We start from the raw sequence: 25,032 nt of genomic DNA on the forward strand, positions 1-25,032 counted from the left end.
ATGATCCGGGCGTTCTCCTTCCCCGTGAGCCCGGAGCGGGGCCGGCTCCGGGGCTGGTTGGAGGGGAGCCTGGCCGGGCTCTGCGAGCTCCACCTGCTGCGGGAGCGGCAGGAGCGCCGGGTGCGGCAGGCGCTGCGCCTCGGGACCGAGCCCGCCGAGCAGGCGGCGGCCGGGGAGACCGAGCCGGGCAGCGCTGCGGAGCCGGCCCCCGAGGAGCAGCTGGTGAGTCCCGGCCGGGGCCCCGAGCGCCTGGGGACGGGTCCGGAGAGCGGGGGCGGCGGGGCCGGGACTCGTTGGGCACAGTGGGGCTGATTCCGGGGGGCTTGCCCGGCCTCCCCATAGCTGCTTCGGTGTAGGGGGCTGCTCTGGGGAGCCCCAGCTGTGCGGTGGGGGGGGGCTGTTTTGCGGGGGGGCGGGGAGCCCCCCGGTGGGCGGTGGGGGTGTGTGTGTTTGGGGCTGTTACGGGTTGTGTGGACAGCCCCTTGCTGTGCGGTGTGGGGGGTAAATGGGGCTGGTGTGGGGGCAGCCCCCCGCTGTGTGGGGTGTATGGGGCTGTTATGGGGTGTGGGGGAGCCCCCAGCTGTGCAATATGGGGCTCTATGGGGGTGTATGGGGCTGTTAAAGAGGTGTGGGGGCACACCAAGCTGTGATGTGGGGGGGAGGTGTATAGGGCTGTTATGAGGGTGTGGGGGGACCCCCAGCTGTTCAGTGGGGTGTGTACAGGGCTGTTATGGGGGCATGGGGGGGGTCTATGGGGCTGTTCTGAGTGGTTGTGGGGGGAGCCCCTAGCTGTGCATTGTGGAGGTCTCTGGGGGTGTTGGAGCCCCTAGCTCTGCAGTTTTAGTGTTTTCTGGGGGCAGGGGGGCCCCTGTTTCCTGGGGCAGGTGAGCAGGAGGCTTCCCCTCCCCTTCCTTTGTGTATTTAACTTTCATTGAAACATCTCAGACCCCCGGCCTCTGGGAGCCCCTGGGCCCGGCCTGTTGCTTGACTCAAGTTGATGGCACCACCATGTCCGAGGTTACATTGTCCTCTGCCCTGTGGTTGGACTCTGTTGATTTGAGAGTGTTTTCTTTATGGCAGTGTGCTTAGAGCAGGGGGCCTGGGAGCCAGGACTCCTGGGTTCTATCCCTAGCTTTGGGAGGGGAGTGGGGTCAGTGGTTAGAGCAGGAGACTGGGAGTTAGGCCTCAAGGGCTCTGTTCCCAACAGGAGCAACCCAGGGCCAGCCTTTCTTCCTGATTTGGATGGGCTTGCAGTTTAAGAACTGCTTTTGGAACATGAATCCAGTAAGCAACAAAGTAGTGAATTATTGTGTGACCGTGAGGCGTTAGTTGGTAGATCTTCCACTATGTATAATAGAAACTGGGCTTTTAGTGTCGGGGTTTTCCTGAGAGCTAGAGAAAGGAGGATATTCCTGATACCTCTGGATAGACTCCAGGGGAAAAAGGGGGGCATGTGAAATTGCGAAGCGATAAACTGAAAGTAGAAGAACATTAATTCTCTCCTGCAGTGGTGCTGGAACAATTTTTATAGTGGGGGCGCCGAGAGCTATTGAACCCAACTGTAAACCCTATATATGATGAAAACCACTTCAAGTCAGGGAGTGTGGCAGGACCCCCAGTACCTCCTAGTTCCAACACCTATGTTCTCTTGAGCAGCACAAAATTAACTTGTGGAATTCCCTGCCACAGGATGTTACCAATGCACAGTGCTTGGGTAGGAGTTGGAAAAAAGTTAAGATTGTTTTTTTTTATACAAAAACTCACCCTCATGCTTCAGAGCTGATCACTGGCTGATGGTCAGGAAGGCACCCAATCCGAGTGCACAGTTAAGTCCATCCTCCAGGCCATCCAGGAGAGAATGTGGCTCTAGACTGGCCCATTGGTCTGCTCTGGTGCAGCAAGGAAGGGGTAGTGGGGACACTGCACTCAACAGACCATTGATCATTTCTGCTTTGGCATCTTCAGAAACAGAATTCAGTCTGCGCTCAGCCCCAGTGCTAATGTGGGGGAAGGGCTGTCTTGCCATTGACAAGTTAGACTAAGCACCTATTGTCTTCTCCTCCGTGTGCGGGTGGAAGGGAAAGATCCTGCGGGCCGTGGGGGTATGCTGGCATAAGGCAGCTGGGGGAGGCCGGAGATGGCAGGTGAGGTGTCCCTCTGAGGTCTGACTGGTCTTTAGTCCTGCCATAGCTGGGGCGCCAACTGTGGATCGGGGGGTCCCATTGTGCTGAGCACTATGCGGACAAGCCATAGAGAGTCCCTGCCCCAAAGACCTTACAGTGCAGGGCCGGATCCCAAGCTGGGGTAAATTGGGTGTAACTCCATTGGAGTCAGTGGGGCCAGATCCCCAGCTGGCGTACATCAAGCTTTGCTCACTGACTTCATTGTAGTACTATGGAAAGTCCTCTGGGGCGCAGGGTGTCTGTCTGTCTGTCAGTCGGAGCTTGTCAGCTCCTCTGGTGCAATCCTCCCCCATCTCGTCCTCAGCCCGCTCAGAGGGGAAAGCAGGTGGGGTGGGAGTCAAAAGGATGGAGGGGGTGTCATTCACAAAACACGCGATTGTCCGGTCATCGTTGGAAGTGGCAGGTTCCTCCATCACCCCAACATCGCTGTGCCGGAGTCAGCTAGGACTTTGGTTGTGTGGCGAGATCCCTTGCAGTGGGGTCTTAGCCAGGGAGGGGCTGGGGTTGTGGTGAGCTTCCTCAGTGCAGTGTCCTAGCTGGGAAGGGGTCAGCGGTGTGGTGAGCATCCTCACGGTGGTGTCCTGCCTCTCGGAGCTCAGCCTGTAGCTGTGAGTGCTGGGTGGGGCAGGTCTCTCTCTGGTCTGAGGAGACCATATCTGGGGCAGAGGAATGGGGCAGTCTACCTTTCCCTAGTGTATGGGGCAGGTGTCATAGAATCATACAATATCGGGGTTGGAAGGGACCTCAGGAGGTATCTAGTCCAACCCCCTGCTCAAAGCAGGACTGATCCCCAATTAAATCATCCCAGCCAGGGCTTTGTCAAGCCTGACCTTAAAAACCTCTAAGGAAGGAGATTCCACCACCTCCCTAGGTAACCCATTCCAGTGCTTCACCACCCTCCTAGTGAAAAAGTTTTTCCTAATATCCAACCTAAACCTCCCCCACTGCAACTTGAGACCATTACTCCTCATTCTGTCATCAGCTACCATTGAGAACAGTCTAGATCCATCCTCTTTGGAACCCCCTTTCAGGTGGGGTCTGTCCCACCTCTGAGCTGGCTCTAATCTAAGACCCTGCAGTACCAAACCAAACTATCCTCAGCGACATCTGGAGTGGGGTCGGGGGATGTTGTGTGGGTCTTGTCACTTTGTGTAATAAGCTGCTCACAAGCCCTGGGCAAAGGTGTCTGTTGGGCATGTGGAACCAGCTTATCTCTTGGAAAGTGGCTGCTAAGGCTATTCTCACTGGAGTCCTTCCCTGGGTGCATCTCTGCCCCTCCCTCTCTCAGCAGGACGGACAGATGGACGACATTGCTGTCCTGTGCTCCAGACTGCTGCCCATGCCAGGGGAGTTAGAGTAGTCAAGGTCATGCTCCAGGGCAAGAGCTGGTCCCTGGAGCAGGGTCAGGAAGGGGATTCCTCACCTGCCCCTGCAGTGCATTCAGCCAGGAGGATGGTTGATTCTGAAGCGTTGGATGTTGACTGGTGCTGGTGGCAGGGTGCTGGGCTGACGTGATGTAGCAAATATCTTCGTCTCCAGCCCCATGCTCTAGTGTTGCTTAGCATTGCTGCAGCAGGGGCAGCTACAGGACTTGAGTGGCTTGGTGAGCTTCCTCCTAGTAGTGACCTGGGTGGATTCTACATATAGGGGAAATAGAGGCACAGCACAGACAGATCACCCAGCAAATCTGTGTCAGAGCCAGGAAGAGAACCCAGGACTCGAGGCACCAAATGCTTCTGCTGTAACCACTAAACCCCACTCCCTTCTCAGAGCTGGGGGTAGAACCCAGGAGTCCTGGCTCCCAGGCCCTGCTGCTCTAACCACCAGACCCCACTCCCTTCTCAGATCTAGGGGTAGAACTCAGGAGTCCTGACTCCCAGCCCCCCTGTTCTAACCACTAGATCCCACTCCCCTCCCAGAGCTGGGGTAGAACCCAGGAGTCCTGATTTTCCCCACCCTCTTGCAAGGTGCTTTGTATTTTCAGTGCCCTGGATGTGCTATCTTGCTGATTTCACTGCTTGGCCTGTGCAGCCATCTCTGACCAGGTATCACTTGGACCCCTAAAAATCTTGTTCTGGGGGCTGGCATTACTGGTCCCTTCTGCTGCTGCCAGGGCTATGGGGTTCCTGCCTGGCCTGGTACATCGCAGCCGCCCGTCCCGCCCCCCCCCTTTCAGCTCCAGCTTTGCCAGCTATTTACTGATTAAATAAAAAGATTTTGCTCTTTCTCCCCCCCCCTTTAATTAAATCGACTTCACGTTTGTGGATCCGCTGTCAAAAAGCCTGGCAGCATCTTCCAGCAGGGGATTAATGGGGCGAGCAGCCAGCAGCCAATGAGAGGCGCCTGCTTTGCATAGTGATGAGATTCTCTGGTGGGGCGGGGGTGAGCTGGTCTGGAAGCTGTTCCTTGGACCTTGCGTTGAGGAAAGGCGGCGGGGGGTGGGTGGGTGCGGCCCTGGGGACGAGGCTGCAGTCAGATCAGGATGCTGAGCGCTGGGTGAATTCTTCCCATCGTTGACACAAGCTGCATGCCTTGGTGCTGATAACGCCGCTCCAGCGGTGGGATAATGGGCCGACGAGTCCTGCTGTCACCCCAAGACTGTCTGGGCTCCGGTGGTGGTGGTGGGGGGGAATGAGTCAGCCAGAGAACAGGCTGCCTGGACTTCTGTGTCCTCCTTACACCTCTCCGCCCCTCCCATCTTGACTGTGTGTCAGTGGCGTGGTGAGCTGCCTCCGAGCAGTGCCAGCTAGACCCCAAGGCCAGGGCAAAGCAATCCAGAGTGCTGGCCCAACCTCACATGGGGCACTTCCTTGGCCCCGCCCCTGTGCCATGACTCCGCCCCCTCTTGTGTTGGGCAGGGGTCACGCATTCAACCATCCTATTTCTCTCCCCCCATTTCTTTGGTCTTTATCTTCTGGCTGGGCTGGGGTCCCTTCCCGAGATGGGGAGGCTCCTTCCTCCCTCAGAGAAGGTTGGGAGTTTTTTCAATTAAATGTCCCCCCCGTCCGTCCCCCCCCCACTGGGAAACGTCAGTGCGTCGAAACCCAAATATTTTGGTGGGAAAGTTTTTTGTTTTTTTTTTTTTTTTGTTTTGACAAATTTCCTGATTTATTTATTTATTTATTTATTTTTGGGTGGGGAGGAAGGGGTTAGGAATTGTCACTACCTCCCTGTCGTCACCCAAAATGAGAGAGCTCCAGGTTTTTTGGGGGGAGGGGGCGGGGGGCCAAAAGGGAAATTTGAAGTTTAATTTGTAGGGGGGGGGAAATGTAAACAAGGCAGATAAGAATAAAAAAGGTTTCAATCAACACAAAACCTTTTGGTTGGAACCAGTCGTCGTCGTCTTCTTCTTCCACTTCTTCTTTTTGGATTGCTGGTTGGTGAAAATTTTCAGGCTTTTGACTTTTCTTCCCAATTCGGGACAGGAAAAATATACAATTCTTAGGGGATGGGCAATCTGTGCAGCTGTGCTGGCCCTCCCCCCCACCCCCCATATGTGTGTGTGTGTGTGTAGGGGTGGGGGGCTTCTGACACCATCACAGATTGGTGTGGTGAGCTTCCTCAGGGAGGTGCCCTGGCTGATGGAAGTTAGGACACCCCCCTTTCCCCGGCTGTGGTGAACTTCCTCAGGGGAGTGCCGGTGGCTAGCATTGTCAGTGTCTTTAGCCCTGGCCTGGCCATTCCCGGCTGGCTTGGGTCTCAGTGACAGGCCGTCCGGCATGCGCTCTGGCAGGCCTCGTCGGTCCCCTGCCTTCCAGCTGGAGCTGGGGCATGTGGGAGTCTTGCCGGTGGTGGTGGGGAAACACGTGAGTCGTCTGGAATGGGCCGGCGGCCGGCGCTCTGAGGTCGGCTCATGCCTGAGACATGACGGTGCGCGAGGCTGCGGCTTGGCGTCCGGAGCGGCCCCGGTTTAGGGTTTCCTTGGGAGAGATGCTCAGACAAAGCAAAGCCCAGCCACGCGTCCCCGGCTGCAGCGTCCATCCCCCCACCCCAAACACACCGCCCCACTGGCTCCGGCTGGGCCTGCCTTTCCGCTAGGAGTCTGATTTCTCCTCTCTGCTCCTCACTTCTTCAAAGGCAAAAGCCGTTGGCAGCTCACAATTGAGGCTGGGGGCCGGGAGGCGGGATCCTTTGGCAAAATGCTACCTCTCCCTGGCCTCGCTCGCCCCGTCAGTAAAACAGGGGTAATGATCCTGCCCAGACGGTGCAGCACCGTGCGGTGGGGCGGGGGGGGGGGGCGATCTTGGGTGGGGAGGCTGCAGAATCGAAGCAAAAGCGGCTGCAAAGGGAGTAGCTGCAAGATCCCGGAAGGGGCGGGGGTGAGCCCCTGGCTACAGAGGGGGAGCAGAGCTTGGACTTTAAATCAGTGGGATGGGGGAGGGCTGAGAGTTGTCTGCATGATGCAGGGCTGGTGGCAGCCGACAGCTGCATGGTCAGGGGGCCTGGCGGTGGCTGCTGGGGGCAGACTGGGCCCCTTGGCTGGGCTGGCTGGAGCTGTTTCACTCTGCCTGCCCTCTCCCCCCCCCCCAGCCCCATTCCTGGCCGCTGAGGGGTGCTGAAGGGATGCAAGGGGGCAGGCTCCTGCCTGGTGAGCAGCCTCCCTTCCCCCACTGGTCCCTCCTGCACCTTATCTCTGCTTTATTACTTATGGGCCATAACCGCTGGGCTGGGGGGGCTGTGCCGAGAGGAGCGAAACTCCGGCCTGGACTGTCGGGGGAGGGAGGGAGCGAGCTGTAGCTAGCGGGATGGATGGGGCAGGGAAGCTGCTGGTGCCAGGGCGGGCCCTGTTACGTCAGGGATCCTCCTCTGCATCTTACCCCAGGGGAGACCCCATTATTCCCCCAGACCCAGGGAGCCCTCGAGACAGACCCTGTTGTCCACCCTCAGTAAGCCCCCTCCCAACTGACCTTTGCACAGACCCCCAACACACCCTCTCCTCCTGGGAGCCCCTGCCCTACCTGACCCCAAAGCAGACCCCATTACCCCCTCCCCGCCTCAGTCACTGCGTGTCTGGGCGGCGCCCGGCCCGACGGGGCCCCGATCTCGCTCACTGCGTGTCTGGGCGGCGCCCGGCCCGACGGGGCCCCGATCTCGCTCACTGCGTGTCTGGGCGGCGCCCGGCCCGACGGGGCCCCGATCTCGCTCACTGCGTGTCTGGGCGGCGCCCGGCCCGACGGGGCCCCGATCTCGCTCACTGCGTGTCTGGGCGGCGCCCGGCCCGACGGGGCCCTGATCTCAGACAAGGAAACACAAGGAAGAAGAAGAAAAATGCAGCCAACATGGAAACCCCAAAGTAGCGGCATAAGTTGGGTCACCCAGCCAGGAGAGCTTCTTATGTCTTCTTGGACCAGTCACAATGACCTTGGCCGCCCTTCTCAGCTGGGGAAGCATATTCAAGGGCTGCCCCCCAGTCTGGTCCTCTCCAGCGCAGTCCGTCCCCGTCTCGTACCCTGTGCGTCGCGATCACACACAGAACTTCTGTCTAGCTAGGTCCTTGTATGGTCCCCATCACCGCGGCAACTGTGCAAAACCATCACCATGGTAACTGAGCACCTGACCTTCATAGCACCCCATTTTACAGATGGGCAAATGCTGCACCTCAGTTTCCCCAGGGTCACACAGGGAGCGTCTGTGACAGAGCCGGGACTTGAACCTTTGTCTCTTGCTGTCTTAACCATGAGGCCAACTTTGTTACCAGAAACATTGTTGCCTTGAGACGGGAGGGTGTGTAGTGGGCCCAGATGGAAGGAGGAGAGCTTGTGAATTCTGAGTAGATGCTTAAAAAAATCTTTGTATAAGGGCAGGGGTCTGCTCTGGTGCCATTGGCCAAAAATCTACCCCACCCCTGTGCTGTGCACTCTTCCCCCCTCCCCCCCAGAGGTGGCTGCATTCGATTGCTGCTGCTGCTGTGTGTGTGTGCACAGCTTGTGAAAAGATTTGAGATCCTCTAGGGAAACAGTGTAACAATATCCGAGCATTGCCGTCTTCTGGATACACTTGGGACAGCTCTGATGAGTGTCATAAGCCCTGTACTGCTAACACCTACCTCGCGGGAGATTCTCCTTCAGCCCAGGTGGGCTTTTGTGGCAGGAGGCGCTGGGTTCTATCCCTGTTGGTGGTGGGAAGTTCCGAGCTACCACAGACCTTCCTCCAGATTGTCATCCTTGAGCGTGTCAGTGGCTTGCTGGAAAGATTACCACGCCGTGCTGCACAGCTGATTGTGGTTTCAGTTCAGGTGGAGGCATTAGCAGCTGTTAAATGCCGCAGGAACAAAAGAATCTGCTTTTATGCAAATATCCCTTGTAATTAAGAAGGCGAGGGGAAAAAAAAAAACTACCGAGGGGGCGGAAAGCCGCAGAGAAGATGCTGAATGCACAGCCAGGGATGTTGCTAAGTATAGCAGTGGCTAAATCATCCATGGCATAACTCCTGTGAGAATCAATGGTGTAACAGCTCAGTAAGGTTTCCAAAAGTCGTTTAGAGCCCGGCTTCAAGTGCAAATCCCTCTAAGGTCTTTGATAGCCTAACAGGGGAAAATCATTTCTTGGCATATAAACCACACACACCTCTATGGAGAGAAATATACATGTATTCAGATTTTATCACGTGCCCTGGACCAGGACTACTTAGAGAATAGGGCACACAACGGCATTTGGTATTGAAGAAAAGTATGCAACCCCTAATGCTCACCTGATAAGAGAAATTTCCCCCTCTCCATATATATATATTTCCCCATATCTAGCTAATTAAAGAAATTCAGTCGTGGAACTGCCAATAAGAAACCTAGCCTGTTTCTACCAAGATCCCTTCCACACCTCCAAAGTGACGCGTCTCTTCAAGAATGGATGATTTTCTAAAAGACCTGCTCGAGTTCAAACAGGAATTAATTTGGGGTTATCCAGGAGGTCACAACCACAGGATCACAATGGTCCCTTCTGGATCCTAGAAATGCTCATTCAAGACTCCATCAAATTAAGCCAACCTGGATTTTTGTTCTGGGAAAGGATGTTGTGTTTCCCCCCTCATCGAGATAGGAATCAGTACCAGCCCCGAATTAATGGTCATTTGCAACTTGGTTTTGGAAGCGTAGAAGATGAGAAATTTTGTCCTACGTCAAAATCAGTGGTTTAATTTTAACCTCCCAAACAAAATTGTAATTCTTTTCCTTGTTGGTGAAGCGAAACTTTGCAGGAATTAAATGTTGCTATGGGAGCACCTGGGTTTTTTTAACAAGCTCTTGTTCTAACGATTTAAACCTCATTCCAGAAATTAGGGTTGGGAAATAATCTAGGGGAATTAGATGCTTTTGGAATTCACATGCCTAACTCCCTTAGGAAATTTCAGTCCTATACATTGTGTGGGATGCTTCATTGTCCACTCCCCTACACCTGGGCAGAGTTGGTGCCCAAGAATCTAAAGCCACTGATGGCCCAGGGGATTTAGGCACCTCACCTGGTCAGGCCCTTTTGTAAAATCCTGCTCGGTGCCCCTCTGCATCTTGAGGCATCTATTTCCCTTTGTAAGCCTGGCCCTCTGTGCCCAAGGCGGGTGTGGGGATGAAGCACTTATAAGCAACAGGAAGTTTATTTAAGTTCTTTTCTGTTTTAAAATCATTTAATGCTTGCCACTTGTATGGTGCTTTTCAGCCACCTGGTGCAAAGTGGGTTAGTATTATGGCCCCACCCCCTGGTTTACAGAAGGGAAACTGAGGCACGGAGAGAGGAAAGCAACTCCTTCAAGGCGTCAGTGGCAGAGCTGGGGAGAGAACCTAGGGGTCCTGACTCCCAGCCCTGCTGCTTTAACCACTAGGCCCAACTCCCCTCCCACAGCAGGGATAGAACCCAGGGGTCCCGACGCCCAGCCTCCTCTGCTCTAATCACTAGGCCCCACTCTCCTCTCAGAGCTGGGAATAGAACCCAGGGGTCCTGGTTTCCAGTTGTCCTGGCTCTAACCACTCTCTCACGCAACTGGGAATAAAACCCAGGAATCCTGAATGCTGGTGCGAAATGTTGTCCCTATGGTTCATGTGTTTTCTCTCTGCTGGGTGTTTTTTACACACGTGTGTGTGCAATGTACGTCTCCAACCTTTGTTCCTTTTTTTTTTTTTTTTTTTTTTTTGAATACAGCCTCCCCGTTTCTCCGGTCGGGAAAGCAACCCTGACTGTCCAAGAGGAATTTTCCTGCGGAGAAATGGGAGCTATGCTTCCATCCAATAGACTTTTATGGTCTGTCCTCTCTCTCCTCTTGCCAGTGGGGGGAGGGAGGAGGAGGAGAATGCTGAGCAGCAGCTTCTTTAAGGGAATGCCAGAGCGAGACAGAGAGAACCGATACAAAGCTCAAGCTTATTATAGCCTGCAATCCCCTTGGCGGCTGCTGGCTATCAGGATCCGGTGTGCTGAAGGAGCCCTCTGCAACGGGGAGGAGAGCAATCTGCTCTGAACTGCACCCCAGGGACCGGCAGTAACTAGCTGCTTAGTACAGCAGCTCAGTGATGCTGGAGCGCCGGGCTGGTGCAGTTTGTGCTTTGGCCTGCCCTGCTACCCCCCCTGTGCCGGAGGCCGTGTGGCCTAGTGGCTAAAACAAAGGCCTGTGACCCAGGAGAGCTGGGTTCTCTTCCTGGCTCAGCCACTGGGTGGGTGGCTGGCGGTGCCTCAGTTTCCCTAGCTGTAAAATGGGGGTTGTGATCCTGCCCTCCTCTGTAAAGCCCTTTGAGATTTCATGGTGACGAGCGAGGCTTCCCCCCTGCTCCCCATTCAGCTGTGGGGTAGTGCCAGCCCCAAAACTCATGTGTCAGCTTCCCCCCCAGAATCATGAGATGGACCAATGCTATCAGCAGACTTTCCCAAATAATGGAGTGGGGGGTTCTCTCCATTTGTCTTCTGGAGCCTTTAGGGGGTCCCATTTTCTAGCTCTGTCTCCCCTACCACAAGCCCTACAGACATAGATATGGGGTAGGTCAAAGCGCAGTCTGCGACAGTTAGTGCATGGCAGGCTGTGGCCAGGTAGATTCATGCTCCAACTTGCCATGTGCTAACAGTTCATCTAAACAAGCCCTTACTTCATTAAGGAAAAAAAACAGAAGCAGATGTTCTCCCATGACTCCGGGAGCTGGGTCTTGAAGTGCAAGAATTGCCAATGTTGGATTATTATTTATCATTGTATATCACAGTACCACCTAGTGGAGATCAGAGGCCATTGTGCCAGGCGCTGCACAGCCACAAAGTCCTTGCACCAAAGAGCTCACAGTCTAGGCAGGAGGAGGAGCAGAGAGAAGTGATTTGCCAATGCCTCACAGTCTGGGCAGAGCACGAAATAGAGCCAGGGCACCCAGCTCCCAGTCTGGTGCACTATACACCGAGCCATGCCGCCTCTAGCTGGTCCAACCTTTCTACCTCCTAGACTAGTCCAATGTTGGATGTGCTAGCCAATATGGCTAGGCTGGGAGATTTACTAGCCAGAGGGCTAAACCTGCAAGCCAGGTGCTGATCTGAAATATGGGGGAGGGGGGTGTAAAGACCTAGCGAGACCAGCCCATGCCTCTGTCCTCCCACTGAGGGAGATGAGAATGGGGGCTGAGATGCTTCCCCGTCTCTGCTCTTCTGGGTCAGCTTCTGCTAGTAGGTGTAATGAATCTGAAGTCACCTCTGGCCACTGGCTCGGTGAAGGGTGGAACATTGAAACCTGGCAGGAAGAGAGAGAGAGAGAGAGAAAAACCCCTACCGTGGTATCCTGTGGAACTCCCTGCCACATGATATTATTAAGGCCAAGAGCATAGCAGGATTTTAAAGGAAGGGTTAGAAGTTTTCTATATAAAACAAGAATAGGAAGTTTGTTGGTAAAAGGGATATAAACCTTCATGCTTCAGGGCATATGCAAACCCGCTAACCTAGGGGTCTGTCAGGAACTTCTGCTCTTGGCCGGGTATATCATTGCCCACCGGGGGCGGGGGGAGCGGGGAGGAAGGGCGGTTCTTGCACCTTCCTCTGAAGCAGCTGCTGCTGTCACAGACACAGTTCCAATGCTCAGGCCCAGCTAGTCTTAAAATGGGTGGAAACGGCCCCTTGAGAATCCCTCCTCCACAAGGGGGTCTCCCCAGCCAGTGTGGAGCTGGGGTAAGAGGACCTGGATCCCAGCCCCCCGACATAGGGTGGATCGAGGGCATTGCCAGAGCACACTGCTCTGTGGCTATTCTCTGTCCTCCAGAGGCAACAGAGTGTGAATTAGAGCAGCCCTGAGGCTGCACTAGCTAACACCGGGGGCTGGGGGAGGCCTAGAATATGCTGGGGCAGTGGGGGAGCACTGTGCAAAGGGGCTTAAAACCACCTCCCACCATCACTGCCACAAACACAGGGGGTAGATAGCTGGGAATCGGGCCCCACGATGCTGTGCAAGAGGAGGTGCTGGTCCAATCCGGCCCAGCAGATCCTAGTGCCTGTGGGGCATGCAGATTAGAGACTCGCACGGCATTGGGGCCACCACCCATTTGCTGCGCTAGCCGCACATCCAGAGCCTGGCCCTTGGCTCTGCGGGATGCTGGGTTGCTGCACTGAGTTTACTTAAAACTGAATTCTACGGTTTAACCCTTCTTTAACCTTGTCCTGAGCCGTGAAAGGTGCAGAGTTTGAGCCGGCTGGATTCAGCCTAGCCCCGGTGCTCAGAAGTCACGGGATCTGTTGGTACTTTTCCATTTCTGGTTGCTGCGATCTCTGCTTTAGCTCCGCTGCGTCCACCTCCCTGCTTATGGCTGTTAGCTGGACGATAACGGCTCTGCCGAGGTCTGGCTTGTGTCTTTGTCTCCTTGTTGCTCCAACATCCAAACATGTGTTTGAATGCAGCCAAAGGCGAGATCGTGTGTCTAGGAGCAAAGAATGCAACTACAGGGGGGACTATAGTCTGGAAAGCACTGGTTCCGAAACAGACGGAGGGGTCACGGTAGCTGTTGCCAGGCACGTTTATACTGCACACTAAGTCCAGGCTCTGACTCCAGTTTGAGCCCAGTTACCTCCCCACCCCTTGTGTCCACACACAAATTACTCTGTCTTGGGTCAGCAAGCACTCACTGAGGATCCTGCTAGTGGGGTGCATCAGAGCCCCGCTCCTGGTGTGACTCAGGCCTGAGCCCCGTCATTTTGCAGTGTGGACACAGAGTCGGGCTGCAGACCACGTAGTGCAGTGTGGACGTGTTAGCATGGGTGAGAAACCCCAGCCCAGCACTTGTAAGTGGTGTGGACGCTCAAGCACGGGCTTCGAAAGGCCGAGTCCACATGCTGGATTCCACAGACCCAGGTTAGCAATGCAGTGTAGACGCACCTGTCAATCCCATCCTCAACCTGACAAACTGTCTGAGCATCCATTTCAAGTGCAAGGCCCTGATTGGCTGGCATTGGAGTAGGGCCTTCAACCTGGTTTGCTGTATCCCCAGCGACAGCCCTGACCACTGGGCTACCCAATCTCTTTCTTTTTGGCCCAGTGGCTAGTTAATGACTTCTACAAAGGGGTGAGACTAAGGCTGATTCTCCAGCCTGGTGGGTGGGGTGCTCCTCAGGGAAATGGGAGACACCGGTTCAATTCCCTGGGCTGTCCCATGCCTGGTTCTCATTCTAGTTCTCAGCTGAAGAACTAAACAATCCATGTTTAGCTTTAAAGGGACAGAGTGGAGAGTAATGGTTAGAGCAGGATGGGGCAGGGAGTCTCAGGACCCTTGGGTTCTGTTCCTAGCTCTGGTGGGGTTTAGTGGGTCAGAGCAGGGGGCTGGGGGTCAGGACGCCTGGTTCTATTCCTGCTCTAGGAGGGGTGTGGGGTGCAGGGGGTTAGAACAAGGGCGGCTGGGAGTTAGGACTCCTGGGTTCCATTCTGTGCTCTGTCATTCCCTCTCTGATCTTAGGCAAGTCAGTATGCCTCAGTTTCCCCATTTGTAAAACAGGGATACTGCTGAGCAGGTGGGGCTGGGAATCTGGACTCCTGGGTTCTATTCATTAGAATGGCCATACTGGGTCAGACCAAGGGTCCTCTTAGCCCAGTAGCCTGTCTTTTGACAGTGGCCAATGCCAGGTGCTTCAGAGGGAATGAACACACCAGGGCTATTATCAGGTGATCCATCCCCTGTTGTCCAGTCCCAGCTTCTGGCAGTTAGAGGTTTAGGGACACCCAGAGTTGTTCCTGTGACCATCTTGGCTAATAGCCATTGATGGACCTGTCCTCCAGGAACTTATCTAGTTCTTTTTTGAACCCGGTTATACTTTTGGCCTTCACAACATCCTCTGGCAAGGAGTTCCATAGGTTAACTGTGTGCTGGATGAAGAAATATTTCCTTTTATTTGTTTTAAACCTGCTGCCTATTAATGTCATTGGGCAACCTCCTGGTTCTTGTGTGATGTGAAGGCAAATAGCGCTTCCCTAGTCCCTTTCTTCATACCAGTCCTATTCCCAGAGGACTTGAACCTGGGTGTCCCATATCCCAGGAACGCATCCTAACTCTGGGCTGTTGGCTGTTCCAGGGTGGGTCTCTCTCTCTCCCCTGTGGTGTTTTTGTGAGTAATTTCAAAAGGTCTCGGTTCGTTCCAGCGTGAAATAAAAACAAAACTTGAAACCTTGACATTTTCTGTGGAGGGGGATTTGTGCTTTCTGGCCAGCCCCTAGCCTTACCTCTGTATACAGCTACTGGGATAGTGTGTCCATACTCCAGACAGGAGCGGGGGAAGCTCACAGAGGGTTCAGAGGTGAGCAAGTTGAAGTCCGGAAAAGCCACCTCCCAGCAAGAGAGGGAAGGAGCTCAGTCTATTTAGCTTATTGAAAGGACACCTAAGAGGCAGCTTGGTCTGGGTGGATAAGCATCCGCGGGGGAGATCTCTGGTGTAAAGGGCTTGGTAACCTACCAGACAAGCCATTACAAGAGGCAGTGACTGGAAGCTGAAGCTAGAGAAATTCAGACTGTAAATAAGACTCAAGTTTTTAACAGGAAAAGGAACTAAGCATTGGAACAACTGGCTGAGGGGCAGCGGTGGATTCTCCACCGCTTGGAGGCTTTATGCTGAAATCAGACATTTCTTTCCCATTCTAGTTCAACCACAAGATATGGGCTGGAAGTGGGATTCTCTGGCCTAGGTAATACAGGTCAGACAGGCTGATCAGAATGATGGTTCCTTCTGGGCTGAAAATCTCTGAATCACCACAGTAGAGCACCCGTCCCCGTCCCCCCCCCCCGCCCCGTAGTCACTCCCTGCAGAGCTTCTACCAATCCCACCCCAGATCTCCTCCCTCCCCTTTCTTCACAGAGCCCCGAGTACTGCTGAGATTGTCACAATTCCTCTGCCTTTCTGACTGTGGCTCCAGGGTGTCCTGTTTAAATGTATCCCCCCCCTACAATGTCTGTATGTGGCTCTGTTCGGTAATTTATCCCATACGCTCTCCCCGGTCCGATCTTTAATTTGGCGGGGGATAGCTCAGAGCAGTGGTGCTGTGCAGAATGAATGTGGATGAGCCCCACACCTGGTTCTCATTTGAGCTCTCTTTGGGAGACCTGAACAAGCTATGTTTAGTTTTAAAGGGGAAGGGATGGGATTTAATTGCTGGAGGAGCAGGGACAAGAGAATCAGGACTCCTGGGTGCTATTCCCAGATCTTGCAGGGGAGTGGGGTCTAGTGGATGAGAGCAGGTGGAGAGTGGGAGCCAGGACTTCTGGGTTCTATTCCTAGCTCTTCCATTGACACTCTGGTTGTAGGGAAAGTCAATATGCCTCAGTTTCCCCAATTTGTAAACCAAGGAAAGTGCAGAGCTGGGAAGCAGAAAGGGTTAATATTTATACAGTATTCTGGAGGTAGCAAGTGCCGCATACATGAATGATTATATTTGCTGCCTTGTGCTGGCGAGAGGCAAGAAGTGGAACCGATTAGAATCAGAGTGAAAACAACCCAGCTATGTTTCAGGGTTCTTGAGCGAGGTGAAATGCAGACAGGAAACCCACTGCATTAATAGGATCTCTGCAATCTCTAACCAGATCAGATTCATTTCCCGGAGGCAGGTTGCCTGATATTGCACTGCAACTAATCTTAACCGCGAAGCCAGGAGGAAAGTAGGCTAGATTTCAATATACAGCAGGTCTCTTAATGCAGGGGTTTTTAAAAAATGTAATTTCCTATGATTTTAAAAATTGGGAGGGACGAGGATTTCATCCTGTGGAGCCATATTGACCCTTTCACACATGCGGGGTGTCATCAGGGTTGGGGTCATTTGATTCAAAGTGCAGTCCTGGTAGCAGTAGTAAGCTGTTATCTTCTATGTGGATCTGCCACTAGAGGGGGATGAGAGACACGTGTTGACTGTGGGTTTCACAGCTATTTGCTGACACCAAAATCCCTCATGACTGGTCCTCCTCCTATCCCCCGCCGCTTCTGTCTCCCTACCTGAATCTCTTCTGTTCCCCCATCCAGCCTCCTGACTCCTCACCCTTCTGCATTCCAGCCTGGCAGCTGTCTCCTCTTGCATGCTGCATGGTGCCAACAGGGGGAGCACTCAGAGTACAGGAGAGAATCTCCTTGCTCTTTGTGCTGCATTGCCCTCCCCCTTTCCCCCATCCCCAAGGAGCAATTTCCAGGAGTCCTACTCAGCCCCTGCAGCCCTGAGCTGGAGCATGTTCAATTGCTCTGTTGGGATGGTGCATGGGCAGTCTGGTTGGGACACAGGACAGATTCTCAGGGAGACAGCAGAAGGCACATCCCTGGCCCCTCTGCCAGATTTCAAGTCCCTGCCCCAAAGCATGGAGGCGCTAGAGCGTCTCAACCAAATGGTTGGAAGAAAAAAAAATTATTTTTTTTGGAAGCATGGGCAAAGCACTATATTTTCCCCCTAACTTTGTTCTCAAAAACAGCTGACCTGTTTTACCTGAAACTTTCCAGAAAAATTCAGCTGGAGGCTGACACCCAGCAGGGAAAACTTCAACCTGAATAGCTAAAGTTATAAGTAACCGAAAACAGGCTCTTTTAATGGAAACTGTCAGACAACCTTAAGAATTGACATCGCTATTTGGGCTGCCGATAACACACCCATTCAAATCACAGATCCAGTGCTCCTTGCCGTTGTGTCCCAGGATGTATCTTTCAGCTCCATCCTTTACCAGAGGCTGATTGTGGCTGCTGGCAGTTGGATTCGGAATTGATTTTTTCAAACCCATTTGTGTGTGTGTGGATTTAGATATTTGAAGTGCGCCAGCACCAGATATTACAGAGCTTAGCAGGATTCCAAAAAGGATTAGCCATTTATAGGAATAATAAGAACGGTTGTGGCTACACGTGCCGGGATGAAAATTTACACGGGATATAAATCTGCCTGCCTCGGGGTATAAGCCCACTGCGAACGGATGGAGGTTGGGATAACTTCCCTCGTAGGTGGGTTAGTTGGTCACGGTCCTATCCGCAGTGCCTCACACCTGCCCCCAAAATATCTGGAACTAGCCACGGGGAGGCAGGGTGCTGGGTAATATGGGGCATTGCTGGGATCTGGCACTTCCTAGGGGGTGATTTTAAAGTCTTTTTCTGGATTAAAAATCTTTGGACCAGGAGCTCAGCTGGTGCAAATTTGTTCAGCGCTGTTTGTGCCAGTGGAGTGATGCTGACTTGAACCAGCTGAGGATCTGGTTCTATTCATCCCAGTGTTGCTGTGCCAACTGGGGATCTGGCCCATCGACTCCAATAGTGTGACACCCATTTACACCAGTTGGGGGCCTAGACCCTTAGCTGACCTTCATAGCTCAAAGACAATAATTTGGTTTTTATTTTGAAAGGCCCCCTTGAAATTTGTTTTTTCCACGCTGTCAGACGTTTATGGCTGGCATTTTAACTCCCAGGGCTCCTGGGTTCCCAGCTATGGGAGGGGAGTGGGGTTTAGTGGATTGGAGTGGGTAGGAGGGGGGTGGCTGGGATCCAGGACTCCTGGGTTCCATTCCTCACTCTGGGAGAAGAGCATGATTTAGTGGTTAGACTGTCAAATTGCCAACCTTCCCCCATACGGCCTAGCTCAGAGCAGGTCTAGCTGACACAGCAGTTAAAACCCTGATGGCTGCCGGTTCGGCTGTGGGACCTGCATGGCTGGATTGTCTGAACAAGGGGAAAGTGCAGCTAACACATGGGTGATGCATGCAGGTCGTTTCAGTCCTGATCCGGCACAACCGTTCCATGTGTACTTAATGGGGTGCCCACACGCACCCTTATAGTAAGGTGCCCAGATACCGTGGGGATGGGCGTGGGATAGTAGGATGAAAACCTGACTAGCGCCATTGGAGGATTTGATGGGGCAGAAAGTCCAGGGGCCAAGGCCCTTGAGGGCTAGGTTTTCCAAAGCCCAGCATCCACGCCTGGGACCTCAGCACCCAATTCACTGAGGTCTCTAAGTGGAAATTCTGGCCTGGCTTGTGGGTGCTGCCCCCTTCTGGATAGTCCATGTAACAACCACCTCACTTCAGGTCCTGCTTTTGCCCCGTTAATATAGCATCTGAGCACCCCACAAACTTTAACGGAAGGATCTTCACAAAGATCCTTCACAAAGCTATGCCCATTGTACAAATGGGGAAACTGAGGCACAGAGAGCCTTGTGTCCAAGGTCACTCAGGGAGGCTGGGGTGGATCAAGGAAGTGAACCCCCCTCTCCTCAGTCGGAGGCTAGAAGCCCTGGCCGCTAGGCTATCCTTCCCCCCTCCTTCACCAGCCTTTCTCTTTCTCTGCTGCTAGGCTGAAGCCAAAAGACCTGAAGAAAACAAACCCTCGAGTCCCCCCAGAGTTTTACAGTGTTGTTGTTTTGGGTGGGGGGGAGAGGGGGAGCTTAGTTAGGAAATTTACCATTTTTACATCCAGCCTCTTCACAAAATGGCTGGACTTCACCCATGAGCCTGACGCCCAGGGCCTCTGGGAGACAGACGGTGGAAACAGAGGGGGCCGGTTAGGTGCTGGGTGGACAATACAGAGTTGAGGGTCAGGAATGGGGGGGGGGCATTTATCAGATGTCCCTAGAGCAGCAGGATAAATCCCTGATTTAGAATGTCACTCGTGAAGTGGGGGGGGGAGGACATGGGCTGAATTTATGGAGTGGGGGGTGGATCTGGGCTGGGCTGGGAATACCCCCCCCCCAACGGCCCCTTTGTCTGCAGCCCCCTGCACTGTAATGTATTCATCGACATTGCCGTTGTAGTGGGAATAATTTATTTCCTCCGGCGCTGACCGGGTGTCGCCCCCCCCCCTTTCCCCAGGAGCCGTGATAAATGAACCCAACCCCCCACCCCAATCTCTGAGCCAGGCAGAGGGGAAGGCATCCAGGTGTGAAGCAGAGATAGCGGGGATGCGCCGGGGGAGGCCTGTGTGTGCACGTGTCCCCAGGGCTGGGGAGCTCTCCCCTCCCCATTGGGATGGCAAGGAAACGGGGTCTATGCTGGAGGGGTGGAGGAGATTTTTCCTTTCTCTGCTTCTCCCATCTTGTTCCTTCTCTCGTTTGTTTCTCTCCTTTTTTCTTCCTGTTGTGTTTTCTGTCTGTCTGTCCCCACGTAACCCCATCTGTCCGTCCGTCCCAACACACCTCTCCTTTTCCCTCTCCCTCCCTCTTGTTCGATTTCGTCCGTCCTGTTCTTTTTTTCCTCCCCTATCATAGAATCATAGAAGGTTAGGGTTGGAAGGGACCTCAGGAGGTCATCTAGTCCAACCCCCTGCTTGAAGCAGGACCAATCCCCAATTTTTGCCCCAGATCCCTAAATGGCCCCCTCAAGGATTGAACTCACAACCCTGGGTTTAGCAGGCCAATGCTCAAACCACTGAGCTATCCCTCCCCCCGTCTTTTCCTTCTCTCTCACTCTTCTCTCCTGGCGCAGGGGAGCCGGTTAGAAATCTCACCGGAACCGACGGGCCGGGGTAGCGCCGTGTGACGCGCCAGGGCCGATGGTGGCCGGGGCAGCGGGCTGATTTACACCTTTTACGAACTGACTTGTAGCCAGGACGCTGTTCGGTTGACGTGGGGTGTTAAGAGTTTGCGTGAACTTGGGGGTGCTGATGCTTTAGGGATCCAAGTTTAATGTCTGCTGGGTGTGTTGTGCTTTGTTTTATCCCTGTCTCGGTATTTTAGAACATTTTTTAAAAGTTTGAATGAAATTTGATGTGAATAAAGGTGTTTTTCATGACATCGTCTCTTTTTCTCCTCTCATTCTTTCCCCGCTTTTGTTCTCTTCTCTCCTTTGTTCCCTCTTCTCCTTCTCTCTCCTTGTTTTTCCTCACTCTTTTCTCTTCTTTTTCTCCTTCCCTTGTTCTCTCTCCTCCTTTTTCTCCTCTCATTTTCCCTCTTTTCTCTCCTCCTTTTCCTCTTTTCTCTTCCTCTCCTTCTCTTGTTTTGCCCCCGCATCCTGAGTGGCTCTGGCCCCGTCAGAACACCCCCCACCCTCGTGCCCACCCCGGCTCCTTGGAGTTCAGGAAGCTTCCCCCCACCTCCATTGGGCCTGCGAGCTTTGGGATCTGGCTGCCTCCTGCTTTCCTGACCTTATAGGGGCAGGGTAGAGGCCAGCACAGTTTCCAAAGAGCCTGGGGCCCATCTCCTGGCTCCTTGGGCCTTGTTTCCCTGGGCGGCTGCGCACCCCAGATGTGGGGGTGGGGGTTGGGGTATCCCAATGCAGTGGGCCAGGTGGTGGCTGTTTCCCCTCCCCCTCCAGCCCTGGAGCTGTCAGTTCCCCCCCTTCTCTGGGGTGAGGACTCCCCCCCCCCCCTTTTGTCTCCAGCAGAGTTTGAGCGACAGCCCCAAATGGGTCTCATTGTCTCCCCCCACCCATCTGTCTGGAGGTCAGAGGTCACCCAGCAGACCCTACCCCACCCCCCATGTGGGCTGTCAGCAGCACATCCCCCTCCCACCATGATACCCCCCTCGGGGTGCAAAGTTCAACTGAATATAAACATGAGGGGTGCACTTAGGGGCTAGCTGACCCCCCCCCCCAACTATCTACCACTGATGGGGTTTGAGCCTTGATTTTTGGGAGGGGGCTGAGGGGGTGATGTGCAGCAGTGGCTTCTGGGTGGAGGGCACTGTTGGGGGGGGTAGTTCAACCCCCCCAAATGGGGAGGCTTGGAAGGCCCCTGTTGCTGGAGTATCAATCCCTCACTAACATCCTGCCCCTCTCGGTTTCCTTTCCAGGATGCGCTGCCCGGGCTGATGTGGGAACTGGAGCAGCAAGTGGGGGGGCTGCGGCTGCACCCCGAAAAGGCCTGCGGGGAGGCGGCCGAGATGGACAGCTGGCCCAGCTCGGGTAGGGACCCCGGTGATGTGATATGGGGGTGTGTGTCTCAGACTGGGGGAGAGATGCAGCTGATCCTCACCCCCGGTTATCCCTGCAGGGAAGTGGGACCCCAAAACTGCTTCTCACACCCCATATTCCAAGCTGAGACCTGCCCAGGGAACAGGGTGGCTGGTGCCCCGTGGGCTGCTCCCATCCCCCCCAGCAGTCTGTCACCTGCCTCCCCCTTCCCTGCCCCCCAGCTGATGATTGCCTCTTCCCCTCCCCCCAACTGATGGTTGCCCCCCCCAGCACGTCCATCTCTGCCCCCCAGCTCAGGGCTGCCTCTTCCTATCCCCCATCCCTGCCCCCCCCTCAATTGGTGGCTGTCCCACAAATCCATCCCGGCTGCCCCCCCAGCTCACAGCTGCCATCTCTTGCAGGTTTCTACGAGGGTGCCTCTTCCGCGGTGGCCTCAGACTCGCCGGCCTCCTGCTTCGGGGACTCTTCCGGCTTCCCCTCCACCTCCGGCTCCTGCTCCCGCATCGGCCAGGCCGAGTCACGTGGCAGCTACGCCAGCGAGCGCCCCAAGTCCGTGGGTGAGCGGCTGCCTGGCTCCCGAGAGACCAGCGCGGGGCTGGGGGTCGCCTGGCTGATCTGGTGGGCAGAGGGAGGGATACCGGGCCGGACGGAGCCGTGGGTCGGGTCCTGGGGGATACCGGGCCGGACGGAGCCGTGGGTCGGGTCCTGGGGGATACCGGGCCGGATGGGGCCGGTGGTCGGGTCCTGGGGCATACCGGGCCGGATGGGTTGTCAAGGACCGTCTGGCCATGGCTGAAGAGAGTTGGGGGGTGGTGAAAGGGGCAGGCCTGTCTCTGGGGTTGCCTTCGTCCCCATGGGAGCGAAGGGGGCCTGAGCACTGCCCCCCTCCAGCTGGAGCCTCCCTTTGTGGGTCTGTCTCTCAGTCTGTATCTCTCTGTCCCGCAGGCGAGATGGGCAGCAGTGGCAAAGACGGGGCCGGGCGGGGCATGGTTCCCCGCTCCTACTCGGCCCCCTACTCCAGCTCTCAGGACTACCCCTCCGAGCCGCCCCCGCGCCTCCCGCCCCGGGACAGCCTGGACCCCTTCCTGTACCCCAGTCCCCTTCACGCTGTGGCCATGCAGAACCCACTGCTCCGCGGCCGCCTCTATGACGCCACCCCCTTCTCACCGGGCATGGCCTATGGGGCGGAGCAGGCCGGGGGGCTGGAGGAGTTCGGGGGGCAGGAGCTGCCCTGTTATCCCGAGGCCGCTCACTGCCACAAGGTGGAGAGCTACATCTCGCGGCTGATCCGCCGGCGCAGCCAGCTGGCGCGGGGCGGCAAGCCCCGGACTAGCCTCAACGCCGAGCCGCCCCCCAAGGCAGTGGCCCGCCAGAACAGCCTCTGCAAGAGGCCCTCAGAGCTGCTGGCCCCCCAGGCGGAGCGCAAGCACCCCCCAGCCATGGAGCGGGGCAGCAGCACCCCCTCGCCCTGCGGCTACGAGGGCGGGGCGGGCGTGGCCGCCCGGATCTGGTCCTCTTGGGACGCCGCGGCCGAGAGGACGCTGGCCGGCAAGGGGGCCCCCGAAGGCTACGCCCCGCCGCACTCCAGCCTCAAGAAGCCCCCCAAGCTGCAGGCACTGGCCCACCTCCGGCCTGCCCTGTCGGTGGATCACTACGAGGAGGGGCCGGGCGAGGACGGTGCCCACGCCAGGAACGGCCAGGAACCCGCTCCCTATGAGGAGAGGGGGGGCCGCCCCCCACTGGCCTGCACCGAGGACGGGGCCTGCCAGATGGTGAAGGCCCAGTACATCCCGGCCCAGCAGCCGCCCCGCGCCCAGCAGGCCCACCGAGGCGCCAAAAAGAAGCCCCCTCCCCTCACCAAGGGGCGCTCGGTGGAGCTGTCACCAGAGCGGGCCCCGGTGACGCCCAGGGAGAGGCCTCGAGCAGCGGCGATGCCCAAGAAGTGTCGCTTCACCGAGGAAGGGGGGGAAGCACCAGGGGGGCGCCGGGCTAGCGCCAGGAAAGGCTCCCCCCGGGGCAAAAAGGCGGCGCGCTCTCAGTCGGAGAACAGCCTCCTGAACAAGCCGGGCGCCTCGGGCACCAAGTACCACACGGTGGAGCGGGACGAGGTGGTGCTCAAGCCGTCCCGGCAGCGCCGCCCCCACCCCGGCGCCGCCGGCTACCGGAAGTGGCGCTCGACGGCAGAGATCTGCCAGGAGGAGGCGGGCGCCGGGGAGCCGCGGCGGAGCCGGCGGGCGGGGCGGAGCGGGCCGGGCGCCCCCTCGCCCCCCCGCAACGTGCTGTACGGTTACGCCGGGAGCGACTCGGAGTGCTCGGGCGGGCGGGGCGGCGGGGCGCGGCGGGCGCCCGTGTGCCGGCTGGAGGAGGGGCTGGCCTACGGCGACAGCGAGTCCAGCCTGAGCGAGGGCGGCTCGCCCGCCTTCAGCACCGGCTCCAGCGACACGGACGAGAGCAGCGGGCTGGTCTGGCCCCAGCAGCTTTCGCCGCAGCTGGTCGCCAGCGCGGGGCCCGGCCAGGCCGGCGGGCGGCCCAAGGTTTTCGTCAAGATCAAGGCCTCCCACGCCCTCAAGAAGAAGATTATGCGCTTCCGCTCGGGTTCCCTGAAAGTGATGACGACGGTGTGAGATCCTGGGCTTGGGTGGGGGGTCTAATCCCCCTCGTCACCACCCCCGACCCACACCCTCTCCAGCCTCCTCCAACCCCCCAACCAACTCTGCCCCATACTGCCCTAGCCTGGGGCAGCCTAACCCATTCCCGGTCTATGCCCCCTGCCTGGTGGTGGCCCCCAACAAACCCTGCCCCATACTCCCCTTGCTTGGGGGGCACTGACACCCCCCCATCTACTCCCTCAGCTTGGGAGTATTCCCTGACCCATACGCCCTGGCCTTTTGTGGGGGGCTTGACTCTCACCCCCACCATCTACCTTCCCAATCTGGGAGTGACCCTTTCCCAACCTGATCCAAGCCCTCCAGGGTAATCCAGCCCACGCCCACCCCCAGCCTGGGCATGTCGCTTGACCTAAACCCCAGCCTGATCTACACCCTGACCCGCCTTAGTCTGGGGATTCCCCTCGACCCCCTGACCCACTTTGGATCCATGCACCCCCAGCCTGGCGGGCCCCTGAGCCACCCTGGGTCCATGCACCCCCAGTCTGGCGGGCCCCCTCACCTCACACCCCCCACTCCTACTTACCTTGGGAGGGGCATGTCATCCCTCCCAGCTTTGGGGTCCCTCTGATCTCCTTTCCCACTGGTCCAGTTCTCCTCCCAGGGTTGCCAATTTTGGTTAGACCTATTCCTGGAGGTTTAATCACATGACATCATCTTTAATTAAAAATTCATCTTTAATTCCTGGAGAGTCCAGGACAGTCCTGGAGCGGTGGCAACCCTGTCTCTTCCCCCTTTGCCCTACTACCAGATCCTCCTCCCCAAACCCTTCCCTGCCCGGCCCCGTGATGCAAACCTCAGGCCAGAAGCTGGTAGGTTCAAGCCCCCAGGTTTAATTTTTAGCAGAGGTGCACGATGCCCCCCTGCCCCCCACCAGTCTGCAAGGCCAGGGGGATGCCATGACGGGGCA

General features: G+C 56.1%; 1 protein-coding gene across 1 annotated transcript; it reads left to right on the top strand.

The window, feature by feature from the left end:
* DACT3 (dishevelled binding antagonist of beta catenin 3) lies at positions 1-25,032 on the top strand. Its single transcript, XM_074937579.1, has 4 exons — positions 1-222; positions 21,336-21,447; positions 21,858-22,013; positions 22,402-25,032. The coding sequence occupies exons 1-4, from the start codon at positions 1-3 to the stop codon at positions 24,078-24,080; spliced, it is 2,169 nt and encodes a 722-aa protein (XP_074793680.1). The 3' UTR covers positions 24,081-25,032.

This window comes from Natator depressus, chromosome 23, assembly GCF_965152275.1.
Source record: "Natator depressus isolate rNatDep1 chromosome 23, rNatDep2.hap1, whole genome shotgun sequence".
Taxonomy (NCBI): Eukaryota; Metazoa; Chordata; order Testudines; family Cheloniidae; genus Natator; species Natator depressus.